Source organism: Glycine soja, chromosome 6, assembly GCF_004193775.1.
Source record: "Glycine soja cultivar W05 chromosome 6, ASM419377v2, whole genome shotgun sequence".
Lineage (NCBI taxonomy): Eukaryota > Viridiplantae > Streptophyta > Magnoliopsida > Fabales > Fabaceae > Glycine > Glycine soja.
This window is the reverse complement of record NC_041007.1, coordinates 559012-571223: the sequence shown is the minus strand read 5'-3', so window position 1 is coordinate 571223 and position 12212 is coordinate 559012. Positions and strand designations below refer to the sequence as shown.

Sequence of the window (12212 nt, the reverse complement as noted above, 5' to 3'; positions counted from 1 at the left end):
TTAACGCACGGTGAAAATTCTTTACATTTAAGTTTTAACGTTGTACCAAAAAAAATCAGGAATACATGGATACTTATGTTTTTTTTTATATATCTAATCAATATCTCTTATTTATCTCTTCATATCTCAAATCTCATTACCTATAACATTTATACTTTTTTTTTTACTTTTCTTTCTCTCTCACTAGGTATTGTTAGCATATTAGGTATTTATCAATAATTTTTCTATTCTTTATGATATACTTCCTCATCTGTTCTTAAAAATATAAGATTATTTTTAAAAAAATCCTTAAATACAAGGCATAGTGCATTTTAATTATTAACAATTATTTTTTATATAATAAATTGTAAATTTTTTTCACTTTTAAATAATCATCATAATTAAAGTTTTTGACTCTATAAAGCTCAATATAATTTTAAAAATTTGGATCTTTTTGAGCAAATCATTATAATGTTGATTAATTTTCATGGGATATAATCACATTTTTTAAAATATGCATCTTCTTAACGGCATGTATTTAGTATTATGCAAGAATCATATCTTAAATTAATTTTTATAATTTTTTATAAATAACTTTGCTTAGTCAAATGATAAAAAATATGACGAAGTCTGGTCAAATTTTGTTGATTAAATAATAATAAGATTAAAATTACGAAATTCATTTTAAAAATGTAGTTTAATTTTTAAATGTTTACCTTTTGAATTTATAATTGTTTCTTAATTATTATATTTTTTTAATTAAAATATAATTAATAACACAATATATGATTTTTTTAAAAATATATAAATAATTAAAAAAAAAGTTTATATTAACATCGGTTTTTGGAAAACCGATGTTAACGTATGATACGTTAACATCGGTTTTTTAGAAAACCGATGTTAATGCATACACGTTAACATCGATTTTTAAAAAACCGATGTTAACATATCATACGTTAACATCGGTTTTTGAAAAATCGATGTTAACATCATTAGTTAACATCGGTTTTTTAGAAAACCGATGTTAATGCATACACGTTAACATCGGTTTTTTAAAAAACCGATGTTAACATATCATACGTTAACATCGGTTTTTGAAAAACCGATGTTAACATCATTAGTTAACATCGGTTTTTAAAAAATCGATGTTAACGTGTATGCATTAACATCGGTTTTTTGGAAAACCGATGTTAAGAAGGATACTTTATTTACAAATATGCCACTGCGTTTAACTTAACATCGATTTTGTATAAAACCGATGTTAATAAGCCGATGTTAAAACTACTTTTTGTAGTAGTGAATAATGCAGTTCTCAGTTGGGGATGACGAGGTTGTGATGGCCACATCAAGTGATGCGGACCCATATTCAAATTCGATGTTTTAAAATATGCAGTTGTTTCAAGTAAAACACATGTCAATATGGACTTTATTTTACCATACGTACATTTTGGATGATATCTGTGAGGACTGTCATCACTGGCTAATACTATTATCTTCTGGAATGATTTCGTTGTGCCTTCACATGCTCACTCTTCTTTCTAATGATCATAGTTGTCAATAGCACACCAAATAACAGCGTTATCACAAGATCAAGAAGCTCTGCTTGGTAGAATGTTATATATTTGTCAGCATAGAAAACAGAAAATAATTGACAAGCTTATGTTACTTGTCAATCCGAAGCTATTTTCTTTTATTCTAATTGGTTAGAATAGTGGCCATCCTACTACCTGTTATAGCATTCTATGATTCTGTGCTGACAAATATATTCAAATTTGGTGTAGGTCGTGACACCAAATATGATCATTGAACTGTTCTCTCTTGGGATTGACCACTATGCTTTTTATGCTCACTATTAGTGTGTCTGATAAAAGTAATATGAATATATTTGTCATTTATTATTTACAAACAACAGGAAGATATTTGGTAATGATTAGAAAACCCATTGAAAGAGAGCACCATTATCTTGGCTATTTTTAGTTTTCCATTTACTTGATAAGCTCATGCAATATTAAGTATCCAGTTTAGTGCCAAACACTTATTAAATGTGATAAATTTGTTTTCCGCACTGTATGGTACCATTATTTTTAAGTTTGATTATTTATTGATAAATGGGGTATGAATCAAATCCTTTATCTTGATACTGATTATGAAAAAAGAAAAGAAATAATGACATTGAGAAATCAAAAAGAGGGGGAGCAAATTATTATGGTTTGTTAACACGATTTTTTTGTATCAGTATCACGTGATTGATTTTAAACACTCGTTGCTTATTTTCTTAATGCTTTATGCATTGTCATTTGTCAAACTCGGTTTCAGATACAAGAACCATGTATTTTTGTTCCAATAAAAAGAAACATAAAAAGGTTGAATGAATCTTGCTTTACATGATAAGATTAAATTGATAATGACTAATAATATAAAATATGTTAGTATATAATCAGTGAGACAAAATGTGATAAATAATGATTTGGAGAATTTGAGATGCATCAAATCACTTATGTTTGCCTATTTTCTTAATGTTGTTTTATGCAGTGTCAGAGATGGTGTATAAAATCATGTTGATCGTCTGCTCTTCATATTGCATATTAAAATCGTGTTTAATTTTATTTTTTTTCGGAATTCAACCTTTGTGCTTTATGCACTGTCGATGATGTTGTGTCTCTGCCAATGGTGGAGAGGGTAATGTTTTCTCTATTTATAGGCCTTTTTAAATTTTAAGATGAATACGAACGATATGGAACATCTGTTGTTTCCCATGGTGGGATTTTTGTAGGTTTTAAGGGAAAGAATATCCTTAATGACAAACATAAGATCCTTCATTTTTAAGGTTGTTACACCTTTCTCTCTATTTCGTTGTCTTCTATTTATAGAAGCAAAATTGTCTCTCTCAACTGTGTTTTTCTTTCAAAGATCTCACGCATTCTATTTGGACTCAATCTCTTTAATTGTAGTGACTTTGTGTTCTAATCAGTCCTTTCTTTTTTCATGTAGAAAATGTTATCTCCTTAATTTTTATCACCAATTTAAACTCTCTTTCTCTATTTATTTGTAATTATCATTTCTTGCTTAATCTTGAATATGTTTCCATTGCAGGTTATGTAAGCATTATGCAACATATGGTTAGACAGTTCCTTATGGTTACTGCCATCTTTTGTACTTTGCAACACTTCTTGTACTGCACCTCAATTTTTGCTTAATAGTTTCTTTATTTGGCCTTCCAAACAAAAGACTAAATATAATTTCTAATTTTAACAATTGTAGTCAATCTAAACAATTTTTTTTCTCGTTTTTTTATGCAAGACGCATGTGAAACTATTGGGTTTCACTTCTATCATAACACCTATATTTTAAATAATAAATATTTATAATCGATTATCATAAATACTATTTTTTATTTCTACATTCATTCCCTTGACAATAGGTGTTATGATATTAGTATTAGAAAAGGAAAAATATTTTCTATTATTTTCAGTTAAATAAATATTTCAAGAACATGAATAAAAGAAATGTAGATTAATGAGTTTTAAGTACATGGTGGTTAGATTTTTGAAATTTTTTTAAGTCTTTCTAATTATTATTTTTTAAATATTTAAAAAGATATATAAGACAAATGCGTAACAGTAATATTGAATTGTATGAAAATAAATCTTAATTCTATTCATTCAAATCTAAAATAAAATAAATATTGAATTTTATGAAATTAACCTTAAGGTTATCAACCTTAAGATTGGTGCTAAGAATACTTCCTAATTATTTATTTACAGCCTTACACTTTATGGATTTAATTTAATTATAATCTTTTAAGTTATCTTAAAATGCAAATAGGGAAAATAAGTAATTACTGTTTGGCTTATTATTTATTTACAGCCTTACACTTTATGGATTTAATTTAATTATAATCTTTTAAGTTATCTTAAAATGCAAATAGGGAAAATAAGTAATTAATGTTTGGCTTATATAAAAGGTTTATATAAGTTGAGGATGAAAATGTTGCGTTGGATGAGTGTGACATACCAGACAAGAATAAGATTAAGAATGAATAGGTTGGAGATAAGATGGGGTAACACCTACCGACTGTAGATAAAAATGGTAGAATATCACTTTAGGTGATTTGGGTATATAAGGAGAAGACCTAGTACGGAAAAAAATTAAGGAAAACAGGAGCGTGAATAGACAATGGAAAATACCACTAAGCTTGCCAAATATGAAATCATTTTCTGCAATAGACCGTGGCTATAAATTTAATGCAGCATGTTGTCCTTTGAGCATATTTCTTATTAAAACATCTTTTCATAGCACAATATCCCAGTCCCTTGTGCTCTCTGCTAAAGAATTTTTTCTTCTTAATTTACGTATTCTTTTTACATATTGACTCAATCAACTTTCATGACAACACTCGGGATGCTCAAGAGCGCATTTTCTGTCTCTTGGAATAACTTTTTGACTCAATGAGTCTTTTGTGCATGACTACCATCAAGCATGAGAGTAACAAATGAACTTTATAGATATTCAATCTCTCATTCTGCTCATGGACCATTTCACCTTCTTGTACGTGCGTGTATGCTTGTGAGTCGAGCATTTTCTCATATACATATTGTTGAAATTCTAGTAAACCTAACATTCTAACAGAATGAAAATTCATTAATGTTAACTAGTCAATGTATTTATTATTTTAGAAAATTCATGATTAATCTAATAATTTCTTTAAAATATAAAGTATTTTTGTTTACGTAAATAATAACAGTCCGCATTCCCTAACTTTAAGATGGCCTCTGCTCATTATGAATAGATGATATAATAAGTGAACTATCCCCGCCTGGGAATCTGTGGTAATAATATGAATCTTGGGATAAAGAGAGGTTTTGACATTTAGTCATATGAGAAGGAGCCCCAAATGCCCGCTTGCCAAGAGACGATATAGGATAGACTTTAAAACTGCACAAAGGACAACGCGTATGTTGATATCTTGATACAAATATTCCATCTTGATCTTTTAAAATTTGATGAAGGGGTTTTGAATCCTACACTTCTTAAAGTGTATCATGCACCTCTCCTTTCTTTATGAGATACGTCTCCCTTCCGCAACGAAGACACCTCTTAATCGCGACGGCTCCTCGATGGCATCTGGTTCACCCACGACTCCTCCTCCTCTCCCTTGCATCACACCAATCCCTTACGTTATGCTCAACTTCCCCATTCGCATTTCACACCAAATCAATGGCTTCCACCACCACTCTCTCCTTTCACTTTCCATACCCTACAACAACAACACTTTCTTCTCTCTCCACAACCTTCCCACCCAAGTCAAACCCTGGACCGTTTCTTCCCGCCAAAATCTTTGCATCTCCAACACCTCTATCTCTACTTCCAGAAAAAACTCAACCTCTCCAACTTTTCTCGCTATGCCTTCTTGCAAATCTGAGTCTATGCTCCCTCCTTTCAACATTTTGATTATTGACTCAACCAAAGGTTAATTTACTTCTACACTATAAATTAAATTAGAATCCATAACTTTAACCTTGCTCTCTCAATTAGATATTCTTAGCACTTTCTAAATTATGCTTATGGAACATCCATTCTGGAACACAAATTGATTTCCTATGCCGGCTTTCCGGAAACCATAAATTATACTTTCAGATTAAGGATTCCATAAAACGCTTTTAACATTCTGGATTAGGGAATATAGAGTCAAAAAAACATGTTTTCGGAGCATGCATTCCAGAAGTATATTTTATGTATTTTGAAATGCCTATTATGGAGTTTCGGAATGGTCATTCCATAAGTACTAAGTACAAATTGGACTTTCAGAATACCTATTCCGGATACGGTTCCCACTATTTCTCTTCCAAAATAGATGGTCCATAAATCAAAAAGCTTCACAAAAAAAGGAAGAAGACGACCTACCTGCACGTGGACTACCTCACTAGAGTTGTACAACTGCACGTGGACAACGCTTTTGCTGCCTCCCTTATGGAAGAGAATCACTGTGTACAGCGAAGAGATGGAAAGGAAGCTCGTGGAGTCAAATGCAAAGGAGGAAGAAGAACCTCATGGAGTTCAATGTTAAGGTCGTGGTGGCATCTCTTGGTCGTGAAGAGGAAGCTCGTTGGTGGTGAAGTTGAACGCTGAGGAGGAAGAGGAAGGTATAATCTGAAAAGGGTAGTTTGAGATTATTTTAAAATTGGAAAGTGCAGTATGCGAAATGGAAGGTGTAGGATATAAATGCGGGGGGAAATGCTTCATTGCAATTTCGTTTGATAAAAGCCTTCTCAAGGAAGCTGCCAAATAACTAACTTGGGGTTAGATTCCAAATTCGCTACAAAGTGGCAATAGAATTCCATGTGTGTCTATTGTCTTCAACCATGGATTTGCTTTATGGTAAAGTCAGATACTCATTATTCCTTCTCCACAATTGATATACCCCAATGCGTTATATTCTATCCATGCTTTTGTATTTAGAAGAACCATCCAAAAATTTCTCAACCTCCCCCTCCCTGGTTTTAGGATTTACAAGTGTCAAATGAAAATTCGCAGGTGGTACACTCCTTAGTGGAGGCATCCCAAAATCCCTTCTTGTGTCAAAGTAATCATTATAGATGTCAGCCAAGTATCACCAAGTCGACACCCTATGACAACATGAGCTATCGACTTCGGGAGTTGTTCTGAACCCAACTTGACCCAGTTTCAATCTGACCTGACATGCTCGAAATTGGATACGTATCAACAAGGCAACACTTCATGTTACTGTAAGCTAGTAGACTTGGGTGACTACTATATATTTCAGATCTAGCCTAATCCATGTCCAATAGGGTTCAACGGACTCATTTGGGAACAAGTGAACAACCTAGTCCGATAGGACCAAGATGGAGCAACTAGTGTACAGCTAAAAGCCCTAACAACCGAACAACAATCTGAATACTCTTACAGTACCTATCATGCCAGAAGATAATTATTTTACCATAAGATAACTCCATTACTTTTTTTTCACACGTTTTGAAATCTAAGCTGCATTCTTGCGAACAATTTGCTGAAAAATGTTAGCAATTTCTACTTTTCCCATGCCTGGCACTGAATGAAAAGTACATAATATGCATATAATGTTTAAATTCTGAAAATGCAAGTACTATATAAGAAATTGATTCGTCATAGATTATTTGTCCTATTTAACAGGACAAGTGTTTGCACATGTTTTCATAATTTATATAAATTATATTTGTTCAAAGGAGACTAGGAGAGTATGCTTTCAGAATTCTGATACATTTCATAATAAACGGGTCACAGGAGTTTTACATTGCAATTGTCCACTGATTAATATTCAATGTTCCACTTGTATTGAGGGTGATAACCAATTTATTTGTATAATGTATACTGTGATAGTCTATATGACTACAGCTTTCTCCACATAATTTAGGAAGAAAATATAACACTGGTTCTCAACGAGCAACTTAGAATTCTTCAGTTTGCGAGAACAACTTAAGAAATTCTTCTGAGTTTGAGAGACTATCATTAACAGATTGATTGGATGAATGAAAATGAAATAAGAGCAAAGCAAAGACATTTCTAATTAAACCCCTCAGTTAAACGGATTCCATGTAAAAAAAGAAAGAAAGGGCCAAAGGATACCATACCACATTCACATGTGCATGCATCTCGTTGATCGTGATTTGTTGAAGACAGCCGAATTCGAATAGCATAGCAATAGTAAACATTATAAATTCCACTTACAGGAATAAGTAAAGCAGGAAAAGAACTTTATACAGCAAACCCTCTTGTATAGTAAGATCCTGGGTTAAGGCATATAAAAGGAGAGAAAACCCAAAAATTGGTCTACATCACATCACTTGGGGATAGACAACGCAAGAAGGTCTTTGTGTTGAGATAATGTTGTCAATTGTGACTTGTCACAACTACAAATCTAGAACAGCGTCTGTCCAGCAAGCATTTTAGTGAAGTGTTTCCGATCACTGCACATAAGTAATTGATTAGTTAACTGAATGAAGCTAACCAAACTTGGGATATAAGTACCAAATATATATTTATCTTAAAATAAAAGTATACTGAAGTAGCAAGTATGATTATCCAAAAGTAATGCAATGCTTGATTAAAACATACCTATCAACAGTGAAAGGTTTGTCCATATGAAAGATGCACAGTAGTGATAGAGTTACATAGGGAGACATCTATTCCACATAAATGATGCCTTCTTCAGGATCTTCACCATCCCAATCATCGTCGTGATCCTCATTTGGTGACGAATCCAACTCCGCCTTGTATTGGCTTTTGTCATTCTTTATTTTATCTAGTATTGCAATGACCTGAAAATCATGAACAAGTGAGGTGGGGGCTAGGGAAGCATTCACAGAGTGCAGCAATTATATAGAGAGACAAGTAATAAGCAAGTAGTACCGACCCTGCTTCCTCTCTCAAAAGAATCATCCTCAAGAAAGCGTATCTCAGGAGTTAAGCGCAACTTGATACGCTTGCCCAACTCGCTGCGAACATATTTAGCCTTAGATTTCAAGCCGGCAATGGCGACTTCTTTACCTCTTTCATCTCCAAAAACAGAAACATACACCTTAACAACCTACATAGATAGATAGATAGATATGTAGAATAAGGAATTCAATCAGAAACAAATAGTGAGAAATAGGATGCTGAAAAGCAAGCATGGCATGCCTGCAAGTCGGCGGAGACTTGGACGTCGGTGATGGTGGTGAGAGAAGAGAGGTAACGGTCGGCTCCTAAGGAGGCTTCGGGAAGAACAGCATACTGCAAGACTTTATCGGTGAGAAGCATATGAGAAAGCTCTCTCCTAATTTGCTTGGCCACCATTTGAACTCTTCTGGGGTTAGCCATGCACCTTATCATTCTGGAACCAACACCAACAACCGCTTTGCCTCTCAGATTTGGCATTGGAACAGCGACTCTGGCTGTCGCTGACGCTGAGGCTGAGGGTAACTCATGCCGCCCAGGATAAGGATAAGGATAAGGACACGATGCTATCAGTGCCGCCGGGTGAAGCATTGCAATTTCAGATTCAGAGACTACCAAGTACGTAACACCAGATATTTTCTTTTGTTCTTGTCTCCACCCGGCCCACTTAAGGCCCAACAGCACAGTAGCCCTTGGGTCCATGCTCCATAGACTCAACTCACTCTAAGGTCCTTCAAAATTTACTTTCTTTTCTTTTTCTCAGTCCATCACTCAATGCTCCTTCAATACTCTCTAACAACAATTACCATTCAATTAAAGAAGATTCTATTCACACCATCTTTTTATTTTTTTACATTCCTGTTATATATTAATGTTCTAATATATCACGAAATTTAGTTTTTTTAATATAATTTTTATAATTTCCAAAATCTAAAAATCACAACATAAATTTGTGGATTAACATTTTTATATATTGATGAAAAATAGTTTCTATACTGTATTAGAACGTAACTACATTACAAAATTTTGTTTTGTAAAATTCATGAAAAAGTAGGGGTGCAAGGTGAGAGAGAAGAGGAGTATTTTTGTAACATTAAAAAGAATAGAAGAATGGAGGTGTGGAAATCCGAAAAGAAGTGTGAGTAGCATGTGGCTTCCATTAAAGGGCTTGCCAGTATGTGAGCCCACACAGTTTCCCAAATAGTACCCATTGATCTAACCTCGTTGGGGCATATTCAAGGTGCATTGACCGGTCCAGTAAAGAAAAACAAAATTGACATAAAAGTTGATTGTGTAATTATCAATTCGCTTTTCAAATTGATCAATTTAGTATTTTATATATATATATATATATAAATTAACCGAAGTGAAGGGTATTAGTATCCCTCGAAAAGTTTCCAGCTGAGATTAAGGCTATTAATGTGAATAACATAATGGAGAGACGTAGCATGGTTGTTGGTTGAAGATGAAAAGCAGGACTAGAACCGAATATTACATTAATGCATCCCCTCAGCCGTTTTTTTATTTTTTATCTTTAGAACAAGGGGCATGATGACATTGAGAGTAGTGAGTAGTGACTTAAACCGTCATGGTTAGAAAATGTAAAAGTTAAAACTTTTTGTGCCCGAAACCCCTTACTCTCGCGCCCAAACCTAGCTTGTTGCCTTGAAACCGCCCACTCTCGTGCTTTCACCTTTGTGCCGCCGCACCGCACTATCGCTCTCAACGTTGAAGCCATGAACCCCTCTCCCTTTCGCCTTTGTCACGCCGCAACGCTAAGGTAAGAACCCCTAACCTATCGCTTTTTGGACTTCCATGTCAATAGTGAGTGGGCAAAACTTTTTTTGACCGCAGTACCAACATGAGTGTTTGATAGTTAGTATATAGGCTAGAAATGTTGGGACTAACTCTGCCTCAATTGGAACTTCAGCTACCACGGTATCATGAAATTTCACATAACTAGTGGAGAATATTAAAATTCACTACATATGATTCAACGCATCAAAGTTCATTTCCATCCAGTAAAATGAATTTGGAAATATCACATTTCCATATTTTGTACGAGTTTTGAAATACATTCTTAATTATTGTTGATTTTTAGGAATATATATATATATATATATATATATATATATATATATATATATATATATATATAAAATGTTATCAAACTTGATTGTTTAAATAAACTTGTGAAAGTTCTATAAATTTAACTTGTCAACTTAACTCTTAAGAGTTCATCTCATATAAAATTAATAATAAAATATCTATAAATAACATATTAATTAAGTATTTTAATCATATAATAAAGTAAAATAATAAATTATAATTTTCATAATACAAATAACCAAGTCTAGTAATGCATAATTATTAGATAATAATTTGTATATGTTATAATAGTAGTAAATTATTCTCAGAAAGAATTTGATGTTATTAAATATGAGAATTTTTTTATTCCGAAACAACACACTACCTAAAATGACTTACATTTTGGTCTAACTTTTTTTAACTTGTTAACTCATTAACTCAGGGTAAATTCTAAAATTTTCTATGTTTATTAAAAGTTTATAGAGTCTAAAAAAAATTTACACACAAATCAACTCACAAAACATAAATAGTTGCCAAACATACCTTTTAAAAACATGTTCATAAAGACAGATTTATGTGAATATGACTTTTAAAAAAAGTAATATTACACTCCTTAAAAATAGATTAAGAGTTAATTGCTTAAACAATTTTGCTAGCTATAATGCCATGCTTTATACGGATTACTTAAAAATGTTAAAATAAATTTACATGAATATTTTACTAATGAAAATAAATTTAAGTGACAACCAATCATTAGTTGAACTACATCACTTTTTCTATTACCATATTAATTAACAATTTTTTTATTATCGATGATAAACAATTTTTACTTAAAAGAAAAATATCTTTTTAGTGTTTAATCAAGATTCAAACTAAAAAAAAAACTAACTAAATCAAAATATTTATTCTAAGTGATTAATTTGACGTTTACATACATTATAAAAGTTTTATTCACCAACTAATTGTAGAAAAATTTAATATATAAATATAGAACTAAATCCACCTTCACGTATCACATTATCTAAATAGAAAATATTATAATATATACTTTTTCATTTTTTAAAACACTGTCTTTATTATTGATTAAAGCTTGTTAAAAAGTCCATCACAATATTTTTGAATCACACTTGAGTTTTACAAATAGTTTTTAAATTTGAATATGATTGAATCCCAGTGCATGATACTGATACCTTTTGTCTAACATGTACACCGCAATCGGTGGTCTAACTGTGAGGTCGTACAACCGTCAACCGGGCCAGGTCACGTGGGCGCATTTGATATGTTCCACCACTCTGCTTCTCTGTGGGGTCTGCTCACGTGCTTCTCTTCCCCGCGCTCCAACAGTGGGCTCCGCCGCACTGTAACTTCTTCGGCCTCTTTTCTAATTATCCTCTCACGTGAAATCAATCCTTCATAATATTCACATATTAAACTAAAATTTATCACATTTTGTTTAATTGGTTTATATTCTTTTTTTGAAGTGAACATTATTAGGTTTATATTCTTAATCACTCATTTTCTTTTATTTTTCTCCCCCATCATTTTATTTTCCACACAGGTTATATAACGGTAGGTGTCAAGGATTTGGAAAAAGCTCCACAGCCAACTGGCACATTTTTCGTGCTTTATGTTAAGTCATATTATTGATCACTTATTATGGATGATTTGATATATAGTACGACGAGATTTGCCATTTTCGAATGCTTAATTAA

The 12212-nt window shown here is 32.4% G+C and overlaps 1 protein-coding gene and 1 long non-coding RNA gene across 2 annotated transcripts; one reads left to right on the top strand and one right to left on the bottom strand.

Moving 5' to 3' along the window:
• Positions 1 to 7642: 7642 nt before the first annotated feature.
• Positions 7643 to 9114, bottom strand: LOC114414037 (probable ribosome-binding factor A, chloroplastic). Its single transcript, XM_028378408.1, has 4 exons — positions 8656 to 9114; positions 8390 to 8563; positions 8092 to 8294; positions 7643 to 7943 (listed from the first exon to the last, which is right to left on the bottom strand). Exons 1-3 carry the CDS (start codon positions 9112 to 9114, stop codon positions 8160 to 8162), a joined length of 768 nt encoding a protein of 255 aa, XP_028234209.1. The 3' UTR covers positions 7643 to 7943; positions 8092 to 8159.
• Positions 9115 to 11593: 2479 nt separating this feature from the next.
• LOC114414133 lies at positions 11594 to 12212 on the top strand. Its single transcript, XR_003667126.1, has 2 exons — positions 11594 to 11860; positions 12059 to 12212. It is a non-coding gene; the product is annotated as an uncharacterized LOC114414133 (long non-coding RNA).